The following is an 18241-nucleotide window of genomic DNA, read 5'->3' as shown; positions in this document are numbered from 1 at the left end:
TCCAAATTTCAAGAATTTTGAAGCTTTTAAAAAAAATATCACAAAGTATTAACAATATTTTATTGAAAAAAAAAATATTGCTTGGTATCATAAAAAAAGAATGTGAAATTGTATATACATCATTTTATTGAAAAATTACAATGGTTGATCGAAATGTATAGTCCAGGTTTTTGCACAGAAAATTTATGTCCCAGTAGAATAAGGAAGACTTAACAAGTTACAGTGGTTTAATAAGAGACAAACAATACTACCCTAATCACATAGAAATGAAACTTTACAGGAATAACATTTTAAATTTGACAGTAAAAACAACCTTTGATGTGTTATAACAAAATAAATTACATTTTATGTGCATAAAACTAGATATGCGTAGAAACCAATTTTTTACACGTTCTAGAACTAATTTATGAATTCAGTCTTTAGAGGGGGTATACCGGAAGTACAAAATGAATTGAAAACCTTGTTTCTGAACCTTATGTTTTATTTCCAGTTACTGAAGGTTAAACATATATTGTTGTTTCCATGATGAGATCAAAACAGAAATTCAATCCCCTTTCACTCTACAACATACAGTTACAATTAGAGGACGGGCAGTGATCATACAATACAGTGGTGAAACAAGTAGGATTTTTTTTAAATTCAATACGCTGTATCACTGGAGGGGTACATTACATGTATTTTAGGTTTCGTTTTCATTTGTTTTTTTAAAGAATTTTCGCTTAAAATTGACAAGATTTTATAAAAATATTTCTGGTGCCTCATCTGATCAGCCACACACTATTCCTACTCGTGACAATTCAGGGCATAAAAGACGTCATATACAAATAAAAGTGGCTGACATGACTCATTCTTGCCACCAGGTTCTTAAAATCGTATTAATTAATACTGTGACTTGGACAAATATTTACATGCCTGCATGCGTTAAAACTATAAAGGCTTTTCAGAACCAATAAAATGACAAAACATTGTCTAAAATTGTCTTCCTAAACTCTAATAATCTACAGCGTACATAATACCTTCCTTGGGTGACTGTGTCTATGTACATGTGGCTAACACTTTTCCCATAAACTAAGCATTTTTTTTTTTATTATTCCTGAACTCCACAGTACTCCATGAAAATCATATTTAATTATCTGGCTGTTAGAGGAGGTGTTCAAGATTAAAACAAACAAAAAAGTAGTTGCTTTTACATTCAGCAGAGTATTCAGTATTTCTTGAGAATACAGTAGTTCAATATCCAAGAGCAGGTACATGTTTTCCATAGTTGCTTAAAATTGTTATCTTAAAAAGAAAATATTGTTCACATTTAAAAACCGCTTCCCCCAAATTGTGGTGATTTTCATTTTCGTTGCAGTGTCTTTTAAGGAATTCTTAGGTCCTTTTTGTGTCGGCTTCCTTTCTAAGTTCCTCTGCTGGTTTAGGTGTAATAAAACAGTTCAAATGCTGAAGTGACCACAGCTGGGAGGTTTGGATGTGCTCAGACTGAGAGATTTTGACGAGAAAGTCTTTCTTTAAAAAAAGTACTGTGGCCCTTGTTTGTCAAGGAGTGTTTATACAAGTTTTCAGTAGCATCTCAAATAATATACAAGATTTGCTACTAACTGAGTTGGAAAACGTCTCAAAGTCTCTTTCATAATAGTTGAAGATTGACCAGGTTAACAATGCGATATACTTAAAGAACACTGGTGCTCAAAATAATGTATCTTATAAAACCTCCATTTTTTCCCAATGAATCCGTGTCTTCTGTTTATCTTCAATACATAACACTAGTTTTTAAATAAAGTCTTCCATCTGGAAAAAAGGAACAACAGTTTAAGTAACAGTTTTTTTTCATTGTCTTATGCAACAAGGAAATACCCATCCAAATGTACTCTACATTTGTACTTTACATTGTTCCTATCAATATTATAATTATTTTATTTAATTTTTTCTAATTCTAGTGCCCTGTTAAACTGTAATAATTTTCAGCGGATAAAGGGAGGCACCAATTTTGATGTTTCTGCACATTGTCATTGCTGACAATCTTCTTTATATTGCACCTGAAACATGTAATTGAGGCTATGTTATGAACATATATTGTTATTGAATATTGTTTAAAAACCTTTATAGGAAGTGATCAGTGATACATGAATTAGGGGAGCCACCTTGTTAATTTAGTTCAAAATAAATAATTACTTTATTTCAACAAAGAACAATTTGCCTGCATTTAAACATTCCATGTGGTGTGTTTTAATGAACAGAGTATATTGACGCATGCTCGCCAGCAGGTGGCAGCAGAGTGATCATATGAGAAAATAAGTTTAAGAAATAAGTTTAAGAAATACCCTGTTCATTTAATAACTAGGATGCCTTTGTTTTATTATTTATTTTGCTGATTTATTATTATTATTATTATTATTATTATTATTATTATATTCTCTTCACAAAAAAAGAATGAAAAGTCCACTGGATGTTTAGACAGGTTAAACGTTGTAGCTGTAGGTGCAAACTAAATCAACTTTTACATAAATATACATTTGGGAATGCTAATAATAGATCTTCATGCACTGCATAAAGACTGCTTTATATCAGTTACAAATCAACTTTGATGTTCATTGTCACTTGTGACATTCGGTAATTGTAATATTCTGCAGATTAACAGTGTGTGAAGACATATATTTCCAGCCTGTCTACTCTACCAAGCACTGTGGAGTTCTGTAAAGAGTAGCAATCAGCCAGGAGCAAAAGGATACAATTAGCTAAGCCCTTTGCAACAGTTAGGCCCCGTCTACAACCTTAGTGTAACTCTGGTAAATCCAAGGCAAAATAGGTAAAACTTTAGCCTGATTGATGGTCTGCATCCCTGGGAAATTCCCATTGTAGGCTACCCAGAGTTCTCACTCTGGCAGTAGCATCAGTAGGGTTATTTGCATGTAGGACCAACTTTCAGTAAGTCCTAGAAAGCTTTTAGTGGGTGGGGGTGGGCTATGGTCCCTGTCTGGTGGAAATAAAGAAACTGAATGAAGACCTAGGGGAGCAGGCCTTCACCTGGAGACTCTGGGTCAAACTTGGAAAGTCGTCAGATATGCTGGCTTGCCTTGGTGGCTAACCTGGATTTGTGACACCAAAAATGAGAACACCATTGTCGCGCTGTGCACCCCTAGGCAACTTCCAGAGCTACAAGTGTTTGTGTATTAGAAGCCAGTGTAGGGGGAAGCTACAATGCTAAAGCTCAGGCCATACACCCAAATACAAGATGATAGTGTTTACTATTTTATTTTAAATGGCTTACTTTATTCCCTCTGTATACTGTAAAACAATGAGAAAAGGCTGGGATGGGTTTTTAAGACATTATTGATTAGTATTGCAATTTGAATTGTAAATGAAACATCAAAGATACACTGGGCCAGATATAGTGTGACTAAAAAAACATTATCACTGTTTTATCTCATTTTCATCCATCGCAATCTATGAGCAAGTTGGTACTAAGTTACAAGTGACAGATTTATCTGTGGCATTCAATCTAGCCCAGTGTGTTGCATGTGGGTTTGTATCGTAACCTGCTGAAATAATGTAACACACAATTAAATATGTTTCAAATGCATAAAAATAAGAAAAGACGTTTTAAGGGCTAGGAGTGAGGTAGGAACTATGCCATTTTGTACACGAAATAATCCTTTTATGTTTTGTACTGCTTCATACTCTAGTTAATCAATTAGAGATTAATTTTCTAAGAAAGCAAGGAAAAAACTGCATCGCTGACTCGTACACAATATTCTAACATCCATAATCTTAAAACATAAAGAAACAAATAACTAGAGTCATTCCATTGTATAATAAACCCCAAATTAAGCCATTTTAAAATAGAAAAAATATGTACTTGTTGGATAAACAAAATTATCCGTTCAACTTGAGCTTGAACACGCTATTTACTCTCTACAAAACATCTGGAACGCGCAAGACCATCTGAAATATTAAATTACATAAAGAACAAAAAAGGCCTCTTTCACAGTTATATATTTTCAGTTGTTGATATTGTAAGTTGGAATGAAATGATGCAGAAAGCGAGATAATATGTTTATTCTGTAGACATTCCAAGCCTAAAGAGCATTTTTGAAGGCTTCAATTATAAAAACATTTAAAACACACAAAGTTGCACAATTTTTATTTTAATGAAGATGAGAAGTTCATTAAAGAAGATAAATATTTCATTAGATGTTAAATAAAACAAAGAGATTTTTTGGCTTCTCTCAGCACAAAATTCCTTTGAAAGATTAATTAATACATGCAAATTATGCAAATTAGACCCATGCAAATATTTTATGAAGACAATTAAGGGAACCATTAATTACTGCTTTTTTTGCTTCAGTGAGATTCATTCATTTAATTTTAATTTCACTTTAACTGTTTTGATGTATAATCTTGCTGCTAAGAACTTTAGCTTTCCTAGTGGGTCACTTAAACGTATAAATTTCATCAAGTGAGCAGCAAGCAAAAAAAAAAAACTGTAAAAAGGTATTCTCAGGACTACGTTCTGTACCAAGAGAAATGTTTAACACAATGAAGTCCTAGACGGAAGTAAACTAGTGAGGAACGTGAGCTCATTCTTGGCAGAGATTCAACTGTTGCAAAAGCAATTAATTTGCTTTGGCTGTTCTAATATAGGGGAATTAGAAAGTGTGACACAAGACAAATAGAAATAATTAGTTCTCTAAAATGATGTTCTCATTAATATAGTTTGAACATCTGAAGAAGAAGAAAAAAAAAAACTTGGTTCTATTATATCTGAATCCTGGACCTAACAAAGGTATTCCACGCAATGTATATTTTATGTTATTTTAGGTAATCTCGTAGAAGACTGTATTTCAGAAGCTATGCCCATAAAGGCAATAGGTGAGCGTGATAGAAAAGCAGCTTTACTGGTCTATTGAATAGTACACTTTCCAGTTTTAGCAAGTGTTCTTCATGATGTTTTACTCACTAAGTACTCCCTAAGTACTATTGTTTTAGCCAGGGTTTACATACACAGTGGATTGGATCAGATCCACTACCGTGGGCCGCCCAAGTTTAAGAGTGTAATACGCAGCCACGTTTATCCCGAAAGCAGGCACACATACTGTATTTATTGACCGCTGGCATTAATGTGCCAGGACGTTTCATTAGCTTCTCACCTTATATGGGGGCTTTTTGAAATGAATGGCTTTTGAAGATGAGAATGTCATCTAACTTATTGGTATACTATTAGTATGGTATATAGTACATATATAATATGTGTTGGCCCTAAGTGTACCCTTATATTCAAACATATCCAAAGTGACACTCTTTATGGGATTTAGCATATCCTTAAGAAATAAGCTTAAGGTCTCTTCCCCCGGCTAGAGATATATTTAGGAGGGGCAGTCTGATTAAGGAAAATATGGTTCCTTTTTTGAACTCAAGCGAAATGTTATGACTAGTACCTTACATTATCTGAAATAAAGATTTAAACATAATGTATTCTTGGCTATCACATTAAAATGCATGAGGAAAGGTTATATAGTTAAATAATTATATAGTAAGAGAGAAAGACCTTTCGAAGGAAGTTATTAATGCCCTATTCCATAGATCGATCTTACAAAAGTCAAAATGTCCTTTTTTTTGCATTTATTTTGAAGTGAGAATCCACAGAAAAAAACCCTTGCCAGCAAACGTTATCTTGTTAAAGTCAGTTTGAGACACTATCAATTTGCTAATATAAGCAAAATAAATATTTATGAAAATAAGATTAATTGTAATTACTTTTACTATTAATTATAAAATTAATAAAATCATTTCAGCACATAATTGGTTTCAATTAAACTATGGATTGCAACAGGACAAAATGCCCTATATTAGTAAAGCATTGCATGACTGTCATTATTCATCATTAAATTAAAAAATATTAAATCCAATTTATGTTTTTAGAACATATATTGACGTTATATACAGTATCCAAGCAAATAATGCAAGGAATTCAACATCTTCTACTTTGTGCCATACATAAATGCACCATGACATGAAAATGCCATAGGGACCCTTTAGGATAATAATGGAAACTTGATTCAAGCTTCACTGCTATCATACAAGTGCATTTTTAATACCGTGGAAGCAGAGTTAGAGTTAGTAATTACTTTCACTACAGGTATATTAGCTTAGCCACCCCACTGGCCTGCATTTACTTAGCCACCGATTAGTCAGTAAGGGATCAAGGACCAACCCTGATTGGCCCACTGCGGTGTGAAATCGATCAAGCTTCTACATGCACACCCTACAAGTATTGACGCAAGACACCATATGCTATGTTCTCTTTCAATACATTGTGAATTGGTGTGATGATAAGGTAGGTGAATGGTCCTGGCCACAGCCCGCTTCTAAACCAAGTCTACCAATGAAGGTGTCCTGCTTTGGCCATTTGTAATGTTATGTGATGCACAACTCTTGGTAAATATCACTATTGATGTATTCAGAGTTTTGTCAATAGGCCAAATCATTTTTTCCCAATGTAAATAAAAATTGGGTAGTTTTATTTCTTTTTTTCCATGACCCACACTAATTACTAAAATTCCAATATATTATAGGGGAAAAAAAACCAATGTGATGGTTATAACATTCTAATTTAGAGCTATATTATTCATAGAAAGTTTGTCTAAACTTAATCTAAATATATTGTGAAAAGAAATTCACTAACTGTACAACATACATTGTAACAGATTTTAAGTTAAATATTGAATATCATTAAAAATGCAAACGGATCAATAACCTATTATTTTAAACTGGCTAAATTTAATTTACTCTAGTAATTAACAACAGTACGATCCTGACCTTGCTTGCACTTGTATTCATTTCAGCCAGATGGCAAGCTGCATGGTTGAATAGCATGCTATAACAAGAGAACACTTACATGCAAACATCTAGATTTATAGGCTTTGCATATCCTACCTTGTATTGTCCTTTCAGCATCTGTTCTGCCCCCGTTGCGTTCTGATTCCATCTCTGGGGTCAAAGATTCTAAAAGTAAACAAAGTAAAAAAGAAAGCTAAATATACTTGACTTCTAGCTCTAGCTATTAACTTATTTTCACTTTTCTGGGAGAAGCAGTATTTGGGAGATACAATTAGGAAGAAAAGGGCCAATTCCTCTGGAACTAATTGCTTAGTATAGACCATGCTGATAGAAGCTCAATTCTATTTAACAATAAAACCCTTTATAGAATCATAACAGATATTCAAATATTCAAACACATATGACAATGGAAGGGATGTGCGTGTGCTACTTTTAGGCATAAGTACATTTTATTTTGCTTGTTTATTAGCACATCGCTGTCCTGAGGTCTTAGTTTTATACATGTCCATAGTGGCATTCGTAAACTTTATTTTGATTTCTCATTTTGGATATTGTTAATGTATAAAATATACGTACGTGTACTTATTTAGCTTATTCCTAGTAGCATCATATTTTTACATACAATCTGTTCTGATTATGAGCCTTGGAGATCTGTCTGGATAATGGCATTCTCCCACTGTGAAAAGCATTTGTGTTGTTCCTTGGGTCTGTCTCCCCTGTTACTGTTATTTCTGTCTTTTCCCAGATCCCACATTTTACAGTTCAGTAAACTAAATAAAATGGTATTTTAATGACCTTTGCTGATTAAAATAAGCAATATACAGTATTTGGGTTAAACACCAACCATGTTAACTTCATATTCTTTGGACCTAATTATTCTTTCCAATTGAGTTATCTGTCTCCTGTTGCTAAGATGCTGATTGTTGCTGATGGTTCAGGCAGCCTTAGTAATGGTTGGTGAAAATTGGCAAGGGAAACCGACTAGATATGCTAAATCTGCCACATTAAGCTCCAAACTTTACCTTATATCAGGTTAATTTTTTATGCTACATATCTCCAAAAAATCCCTCTAATGTAGTTTTAATAAACAAATGTTGAATGTTTAAAAGTTGGCGGGAGGTTCCTACAGCTCACCAACTGAAGGTGATGTCAGTAGTAATTTGTATAAAGTAGACCTTATATAAACCCTTTATCTGTGGATTCAGTAATTCAAAGCCATACCATTCAGGACTCTGATGCCTTCTGAGGATGCCGCTTGCTTCAGTGCTTGTTCAGCTTGCTCTCTTCTCTTGGTTTCAAATTCTAGGGCTTCCTGTAATTTCCTCTTAGCTTTCTTCTCTTTCTTAAGTCGTTTCTGAATTATTGCTAAAACAGGAAATTCCAGTTTTGTTGTTATGATTTGTTGTTTCTCAGAATACACTAGTTGCAAAAGCAAATCTTTGACCTGTACTTAATAACACATGAAAATATTTCTTTTGATTCGTAAAGCAAAGTGCTTCACAGTTCCAAAAAGTGCCAAGTGTATTTTTAGCATCATTGAACATCTACAGATCATACTTATTGCAGTCAGAAGGACCAGATGTTCACAACATTTGTAATGCTAAAGTCAAATTGGTTATCAAATAAGAGGAGTAGGGATTTCATTAAAGCAAAATACATACTCCTACATATACAAGATAATAATATAAGGTTATTAAATCTATAAATAGGGTTTCATAACTAACTATATTAAAGTTACGGGATAATGCTATGAGAAATATAAAAAATCACAAACACAGAAAAAGCAATCTGTATCCTTGAAAAAGTCTTTACGGTGATAACAACACAGATTCCCAATTTTCCACTTGTGGAATACAGTTTATGTTATACAGTTTTTGGACCATGAGAGATGGTTCTCTTAAATTAGAGCATATGATAGGTACACGTAAAGCTTAAAAAAAATGAACCTTGTAAGTATAAGATAACCTGTTTAGTATTGTCAGTATAACATTAACTGTTTGGATGAACCGAACAACTTGCCTTGAAAGTATAGTGTGTTTGTGATCATGAAGAGTGGACAATTCTACTATACAGTAGGAAACACCTATATCACAACCAATACAACAAACACGTCAAGCATGCTTGGGTATCGATGATGTTGTTGTAATACCTCTGTTCTTTTGTTCTACTGCAAATTGTTTTTCTAGGGTTTCCCTCAGTTCTCGTTCCCTGAACAGTTCCATCTTTAGCTCAGTCTTCTCCATTTGCACCTGTTTCTCTTGAGCTCTTGCATTATCGATGGCAACCTTTAATAAACCCTACAAAGGAAGCCAAATGAATATTATTAGTAAAGATACATAGCAATTCATATCACTTGTCAGATCATAGTGTATTTTCCACACACACTACAAGGGACATTTTATTTAGTTTAGTGATTTGTTATGTACTCGCCTTCAGAAGGGAGCCACACCATCTAGTCATTGCTAGAAATGATAGACCGGCAGGTGCCAGTTAAATGAGTTCGCAATATTTAGTTAACATTATTATTGTTATTATGTTATTTTGCCTGCTTTACTTGTTGAAAATAGTGAGGAACATGCCTGTTGTTAAAATATTTGTCTGGGACCCAGAGATGCTTCAAGATTATTCTATTTCTAAAAGGGTCTAAGCATAAATATGTTTCCTGGATAATGAACAGGAGATGACTTTATCTAGGCTTTATTTAAGTTAAGAAGGCATAATTTAGCATAGAGTGGACATACATTTTCTCTCTTGACAGTTAGGGTTAGGGTGGGTGGCCCATGGAACAAGGAGGCAATTGCCACCATGGGCTGGTCCACAATCTACAACCAAAGTCAGTATGCAGAATATAAGGGGAAGGAGTGATATAGAGTGGTGGGGGCCTGGGCCACTTGGCCGTACTTCCTCTTGGGACAAAGAGGTGCCTTCTCTCCCCTGATAGAAGCCCCTGATTTAGGTGAACAGATTCTATTAATCAGAAGACTAAGAGTTATAAACTGCTACAATTAAACATGAGTTCATTTTATAATAGTGATTTGCCAAGTTAATAATAAAGAACCAGGGCACGGGCTGGGACAGACTCATCTACCTGTGATTAGGAATCAACAGGTTAAACAGAGCATTAGGGAGAACATATAAAGACCATGAGCTAAATGCAATACTGCAGCTATTTCAGTAACAAATCTTTAAATATATTGTGGAGTCATTCAATAGCAACCACAAATATAGTGGAAATATAGTCAAAAACAGTGGGAAACATAGTCAAAAACAGCCATATATTGGCACAGATCTAAATGATGGACTGATGTAAATGTTTCATTGATTTTACCTAATTGTTCTATTGCAATGTATAGAGTGCTATGAAATTACTGGGACAAAATATTGAAAGTCATTTTATCTGCTGCACCACTTGCACTTCTTTACTCCAAAATTGCTCTATATTTGTAAATACCAAAATTGCGTATATTTATATTCAGGCTAAAAACAAAATAATGAATTCAATCATTCTACAGTAACATCAAATAGCCTAATAATTAGTCAAGGGTTGGAGAGATTTTAAAAATTGCATTCATAGAAATGTCTGCTTCTCTTTTCAAATACAAAAGCATACATTGCATGTCTTTATGTTTAAGCTGATTTACATTATTCAGCAATGCTTCGCTTTGTTTTACTTCATCAGCAACAAACAATTAGCAACAAATGAAAGAGATCATTACATCTAGTGCCCCTTTAGATCACCCCAATTAAAATTTTGGTTTAGCTTTATTTTAATTCTAAGATACTAAATTCTAATTTTCTGCTCTGATTGATCTTGTTGACTTTTCTTTGAAAGATGTACTCAGTGCAATGTCTATAGAGATTATTTAAGCAGGATGCCAATGCTGGCAGCACTTAATGTGTTGATTGGTTGTATTATCAGAAGCTGAATAAAGCACATAAATTAATAGCAGATAAAACACAGCGAATAATGCAATATGTTGAAGACGGTATTTGTTGTTGTTTAGATAGATGCACACATGTGACTAATTAGATATTGTTTCATTTCTCAAAATAAATATATTTTTTTGTGCTGGATCTATATTACAAAGCCTGCTGGTTATTTGAAATAGAGTATACTTTAATACCATATCTGCCATCCTCCAGATCTTCACATTTTAGATGTAGCAGTCCCCCTTTTATGTCCCCACATTTTAAACAGCCTTAAAAGTGACTCCGTGTGCATAGAAAAAGCAGAAATGTCTGTCGCAATGAAATCTCTTAATGAAGTCTGCTATTTTTCGTTGAAATTACTTACTCTTTTACACTAATAGTAAGTATTTTGCAAAGTCACCCAAAAAGTCTTGGTGAAGCCTTGCCCATTAGCTACATCTGTAACCACTTAAAAACAAAAGTGTCATTTGTAATGGTGGTATGTTGGGTGGTGTGATATTTTACAGCATAAAAAACTTGGTGGTTCCAATTCCTGGGAACCTTCCATGTTAGGCAATAATAGCTCTTCATCCTGTGGGGCAGTAGCTTTATGTGTTAATAGGGCTATCAGACACATTAAATCAACTGGGAGTAGGTGGGAAAGAAGATATAGAGAAGGCTGGTACCTTCTGGCCGATGAGGCAGAAAAAGCCAGGTGGACCCATTGGCTCTCTCTCCTCCACTAGTAGCTAACATATGCACTGGCACACATATTTACATACACACTCTCTCACTAACACACACTTACACAAATGTACACACATATTCACACTAACACATATACACACTCACACACAATTACACATACACAATCATGTTCACACATATGCAATTATACATACACACTCATGCTAACACACACACTTGCAAATGCATATTCACTCTAAATTGCATACATATATACATACTCACTCCCTAACTCCCTTACCCTCTGTCTCACTTACTCCCCCCCAACCCCTTTACCTTGCCCTTAGAATCACTTTTACCGTAGAGTCTTGTAACATCAGTTACTTGATTCCACTGTCTTCCCGCCTCCATGAGTAAGCTAATTCAAGCTGGACTAGTCTTTTTTGAAGAATTTTAGACTAGCTCATGGGGTCAATTGTCCCCCTGCTCCCCCCACCAGCCTGTCCCTGAATGCTTACTGCACCCTCATGCTAAGTCACGAAGAGGATAAGGGCCCAGTTGAACTTCCTCTTAGTGTTGTTGTTACACTAATGCAGTTAAATGCATATTACTTTAGCTATATTCTTCTCATAACAACACACACAATATACAATGGTAAACCACCTGGCACCGTAAAAATCATGTATGTGGATGTTCCCTTATCATTTATATATACTGGATAGTAAAAGGTGCAATAAATTATAGAACATTTTCAAGAAATATTCCCAACTTAGACAGCAAATTCTTGAATAGGGACAACTATGCAAAGAATCACAATAATTCGATTCTTCATTGTTTGCTGTATACGATCTTAATTGTTCTTGTTTCCAATGTTAATAGCCCTACCTGAATGTTGGTGAGAAGCGTCTCTATGGAAGACAGACCATCAGGAAATAGGAAAGGTGATGGAAAGCCAGGAGGCAGGGGTTGTCCATGTCCAGAAAGGGAGAGTTTTTCATAGCTGTCTCTAGCAGTTGGTGTGGAGAGCGGGGTCTCATCTGTATGTGATTGAAACAAAAATATAGAACAAGTTACGCTTGTCTGTTTTTATTAGACTTCAGTAATGGTTTCCCTAGTGGTTTCCAGAACATTTATTGCAAATTGGTTCTTGCTATCAAGAGAAAATGCTTTCTGCTGAATTTTCTTTAATGAAAAAGCTGTGGAGATACAACAAGATAACATTAATGAGTAACTTTATAAGCCTTTTAAATGCGGTCTCTAATGAGACTGAGTTTACAATGCAAGAGAACCTTTCTAAAAACAAATATTATCCCACATATACTTGTGATAATATATTCAGGCTGACTTTATGACTACCTCTCAATTATCTAATTTTAGTTGATGTTGTACTGAGCATGGCTCGACAAATAGAGGATGGTGTTTTACAGTTGAAACATGTAGAATTTGCATAGTCATAATATGGTTTCTGTATAAAAAAATCAACAATATCACTGTACTTACACCGCTTACAAACTCCAGCCATTTACAATGTAGAGTTTTGTAGTTTGTTATTACACAGAAGCAAGGCACATCTGTGATTCCTGGCACAAAATACGCAACCAGGATTAATGCTTTATATGTTTCCTTTAAATTGTACAGTATATATTCATGTAGTTGAGGAACCCATACTTTTACATTTCAGAATGTTAATACACCTTAATATAAATCAAGTCTGCAAAATAACTAATGATCTAGCCTATCTAGGTGCTAAACTTAGACCTTCTAAACAATATACAGTTGGCTTAGCAAATGGCAAAATGAGTCAGGCAGTCAAGTCACAAAATGTCAGTTGAGTTTAATGGTAAAACAGTTAATTCATCTAGATGTTATTTGTAAGTACCATAATAAACAAATCATTAAAAGTTGCTGGTGGGGGGGTGGAGCAATGACGTAGCACGCTAGACGTGCTGTGCGTGCGGTTTGTCGGAATGGGGGCAGCGAGATGAAATGAGGCCGAGGAGGAATCACATCCAAGCGTCTGAGTACGGGTGTTCGAGCGCCCGAGCTGCCCGAGATGCCCGAGATGTCCGAGCTGCCAAGCTTTATTAAAGGCGTCCGATTTTCTCAGCTGCAGTGCTTTTGAGGTGACCTCGCTGCCCGGTTTGATCCTCCTTGTGGTCCTGCTGCTCTGCTAATTTGGCGGTCCTGAGGCGGTGGTGGAGGTTGTGCCGAGATTCGGTACACTCTCTCATGCCGACCCGTTAGACCGTGCGGGGACAGCGTGGGCCTTGTTCATGTGCGGCTTTGTGAGAGAGAACCGCTGGCCCTGTCTTCGCCGGAGGTGGTGGAGTGGAGTTGGATCCAGGCTTGTTTTTGGCCTACTTTGCACACGGACCATGTGGTCTGAAGTTTTAAATAGAGATCTGCACTGAGGAAAGCTATCAATCTTAAAGATCTTAAAGAATGGAGGACGCTAAAGACTTCTAAGCAAAGCAAGCGGAGCTCAGTGGAAAACTAAAAAAGAGCTGATTCCGTGGGATAAGTACCTCTATTAATTTCCATTTATAATTTTGTATTTTTATGTTTTATGAATATAAATAACATCAGTTAAGCTATTTATATTGCTTCTGAAGTGAAGGAAATATTGAAATATATGAACAGCTGAGCATCTTTAAAGTGTTTGGGCCAATAAACCCCTCATTGGTACACTACTTTAAGAGGGAAGGAAGAGGAGATAAAGAGGAGATGAGGATAGAAGAGAAAGAGTAAAGTTAATTAAAAGAAAAGGGAAAAGAAAAGAAAAAGAGAGAGAGGAAGGAAAAAAAAAAAAAAAAAAAAAGAATAAAAAAATTAAAAAAACAAAAAAAAAAGAAAAAAACAAAAAAAAAAAAAAAAAAAAAAAAAAAAAAAAAATTTCTGTTTTGGAGGCACATCTATGTAGTAATACCTTCGAAGTGAATTTGACAATCTGACAACTCGATACCCTTGAGAGAACACGGTTTAAATAATGGCTTCCAAAAAGACTCAAGAAAAAACTATGAGAAAAGACAGAAAAGATCAGAAAACAGAAAAAAGACTCTCCTTTTTTACTCCGCCCATTAAGCACGATCAAAGAGGATTAAATGTGGAGGAAAGTATTATTGGACTCAATCAAACTGATGCAGATATTTCCCACATAAGTCCCTCATCAACAACAATGGATATGAAACAGTTTATACAAGACCAGTTAGATGCTCAGCTTGATCAGATTAAACAATTACTGCAGAATGCTATTCAGGAGTTAAAAACTGATTTATTAGCAATTACAATGAGAGTAAAACAAAATGAAGAAAAATTGGAGTACTTAGAAACTCAACTTGAAACTTATCAGGACACTATTAAGCAGAGTGACAACAAAATGAACTTCTTGGAGCAAAAAATAGCAGATCAGGAAGATCGGTCCAGACAAAATAATCTTAGATTTAGAGGAATTCCAGAAACCATCCTGAATGATAACCTTCAAGAATATTTCGAAACATTTATTGATATGCTTGGTATTAAAAAGCAGGATAACATAAAGATCTGGAATAAATGTTATAGAATTTCTAAACCTACCAATATACCATCGGAATCTCCCAGAGATGTCCTGATATCCTTCACCTCAACTACATTAAAAGATAATATTCTAACTAAGATAAGGAATACACCCCTACGTATCCCCTATGATACTCTTAGAATATTACCGGATATATCCTATTTTACAAGAACGCAAAGGAGAAGATATGCAGGAGCAACGGGGATTTTGAAACAAAAAAACATTCGTTATAGATGGACTTTCCCAGGGAAGATCACAGTAATGTTTGATTACAAAAACTTTAGCTTTGACTCTCCTGAAAAATTAGAAACTTGGATGCAATTGAATAAGATTTATTGATGCCCAATTAATGTTTTTTTGAGGCAGGTTTTTTGATTAGGTATAAGTTTTTTTTTTTTTTTTTTTTTTTTTTTTTTTTTTTTTTTTTTTTTTTTTTTTACAATACCCCATATGATCTATTAATTATTGATTTTCACATATTATTTGATTTAACACAAAGGACATAACCTAAATTATCACTAATACTGGTTCTCTGGAATAAATATAAGGGAAGCACTATGAATTTAATGCACTTAAATTTTTTAATGAATATGGCTTAACTAAAGGTATCCACGGAGCCTTTGGCATAGTAATCCTCTAGGATGATGATAAAATATGTTTGATTTAAACAGAATAATACTTATTATCTTACAAAGTTGTGAAACACTGTTTTATGTTGGAATTATCTGAATTTATTATTTACTTACGTTTATTTATTTATTATTTTTTTTTTTTTTTTTTTTTTTTTTTTTTTTTTTTTTTTTTTCTTTCTCTCTAGTGAGTCACAAATATGATTTGATACGACATAAAGGGTATTTTTCCTATTTTGAAATAATCATGAGGGATATATCAGGATACCAAATATCAACTTAAACTATTAATACATAGGGTTTTGGTACCCATGTAGTCTGCTACAGTAACCCTTTAGGTTTAAGATATAAAATGCAAACTTATACACAACAATATTTACTATACTATATAGTTGTGATTTGGTAACCCAATTTGGGACTTTCTTTTTTTTTTTTTTTTTTTTTTTTTTTTTTTTTTGTGAAATATTTCACATGATTCATTAAATATTGAGTTCCACATATTATTTGATTTATCACAAAGGATATAACTAAATTTATCACTAATATTGGTTTTCAGAACGTATAAGAGAAGCATTATGAATTTAAATATTTAATGGATATGGTTTAATCGTATTTTTGAAATTTTTGGTATAGCAACTTTTTAGGGCGAAGATAAAATATTTTAAAATATTTTAAATTTAAACACAATAATATTCACTATTATATAAGGTTGTGAATCACTATTTTATTTGGAATTTTCTGGAATTATTCGAACCTATTTACTTTTTTTTTTTTTTTTTTTTTTTTTTTTTTTCTCCTGCCTTATTAGGAATACCCCATTAATTCCGACAACCATCGGTAGGATGGTAAATATTCCGCTTGTATCTCTCGCAACTGAGGGATTTAGGGAGAGACTCATGCGGATGTATATTTCTCATTTTAAAATTGAGCTGTATACTGTACAAAGTCTTAAATGTTGTCTTATTGTGTTATATATGTATACATTTTTTTTAGTTTATGACAGATTAGTAAGCATCACCAGGGTAGTAAAATATATTGATCAAGTTGAAAACAATGCTTAAGTTTGCTACGATAAACGCCCAAGGTCTAAATTCTCCCTTAAAACGAACATTACTTTTGGATAGATTATGGTCTGAAAAAATACATATTTGTTGTATTCAAGAGACACATTGGAGATTAAATGATAAAATAAATATGAAAACTCAGAGATTCCCCATTATATTTGAGGCCTCACTGAAAGAGAAAAAAAAGAGAGGAGTAGCAATTTTGTTTAGTAAAGATATAGATGTTGACATAAAGTTAATAGAATTAGACCCAGACGGGAGATACATAATAATGATTATTGAAATAAATAAAAAATTAATGACATTGGTTAATGTATATGCACCAAACAGTTCACAAGTTTATTTTCTCACAGCTCTTTTTAAAAAGATAATGAAAATTAAACAGGGTTTCTTGATGATCTTAGGGGATTTTAATTGTATATTGAATCCAGATCTAGACAAAATGACTCAAAAAGGTACGACGAAAGACAAAAAAGTGATTGCACAAGCTAAAAGATTTCAAACGCTGTTACACAATCATTTCCTATTTGATATTTGGAGAACCATGTATCCTAATGAGAGAGACTATACTTGTTTCTCCAAATCATATAAATCTTATTCAAGGATAGATCTGGCGGTAGGGGACTTAGGTTTGATGTCTAGAGTTTCAAGTTCAAAAATACACGAAATTACCTGGTCTGATCATAACTTACTGACAGTACTGGTAGAAGGGTTAATCTTTAAACATCGCCCTGAATGGATATTAAATGATAATTTAATGAAGAAAGACCAAGACATTGCATATATAGATGAGACCACTAAATTATATTTTAAAGAGAATGATGTAGAAGGAATATCAGCAGGTAGCCTATGGTGTGCATATAAGGCGGTAATTAGAGGCCATTTTATAAAACTAGAAGCTCAAAAGAAAAGAGTTTTTGAATCCTCCCTGTCAGAATTATATATTAATCTTTATTTAGTAACAACAGAAAATAAAAAATCTCCATCAGCTCATGGGACCGAGAAGATTGAAGAAATAAAAAATAAGATTAATAATCTTCTATTAGAGAAAGTGAATAAAACCCTAAATTCCCTAAAAATGAATAGATACTATAAAGGGAACAGAGCGGATAAACTGCTCACTAACTTACTTAAGAAAAAAAGGGCAAAAAAGCGAATTACAAGATTAGTTTATAAAGGTAAAACCCTGTTGAATCCCAGAGCAATTGGGGAAGCTTTTAATGAGTTTTATAGTATGTTATATAATACTCCGCAGAAATGTTCGGTATCGGAAATTAAAAAATATTTTAGCAGTAGAGTTTTCCCTAAACCTACAAGAGAAATGCTTAAAGAGCTCAATAAAACGATAACAATTGAGGAAGTTCAAAACAGAATTAGAACATTAAAACTAAAAAAATCCCCTGGTCCGGACGGATTTAATGCCAATTTTTATAAAATATTTATAGACCGAGTTTCTGCTAATTTGACCACCTTTTTTAATGAGGTTATGAAAACAGGGAATATCCCCAGGGAACTTTTAAGAGGTAATATAATACCTATTCTGAAAGCAGGAAAAAACC

The 18241-nt window shown here is 33.8% G+C and overlaps 1 protein-coding gene across 4 annotated transcripts in view; it reads right to left on the bottom strand.

Moving 5' to 3' along the window:
* Nucleotides 1-712: 712 nt before the first annotated feature.
* DACH1 (dachshund family transcription factor 1) overlaps nt 713-18241 on the bottom strand; it is a 166244-nt gene continuing 148715 nt past the window's right edge. For 2 of the 4 annotated variants that reach the window (XM_053455411.1, XM_053455413.1), the window contains 5 exons: nt 12322-12473; nt 8990-9137; nt 8062-8205; nt 6937-7005; nt 713-1791 (listed from right to left, as the gene is read on the bottom strand). In XM_053455411.1, coding sequence (XP_053311386.1) covers nt 1754-1791; nt 6937-7005; nt 8062-8205; nt 8990-9137; nt 12322-12473 — 551 coding nt within the window. In that variant the 3' untranslated portion in view covers nt 713-1753. Of the gene's footprint in view, nt 1792-6524; nt 7006-8061; nt 8206-8989; nt 9138-12321; nt 12474-18241 lie in introns of those variants that run through there. The other 2 variants (XM_053455410.1, XM_053455412.1) reach the window with 1 other exon arrangement.

This window comes from Spea bombifrons, chromosome 2, assembly GCF_027358695.1.
Source record: "Spea bombifrons isolate aSpeBom1 chromosome 2, aSpeBom1.2.pri, whole genome shotgun sequence".
Taxonomy (NCBI): Eukaryota; Metazoa; Chordata; class Amphibia; order Anura; family Pelobatidae; genus Spea; species Spea bombifrons.
Note: the sequence above shows the minus strand (reverse complement) of the source record. Positions and strands in the feature narration are given on the sequence as shown.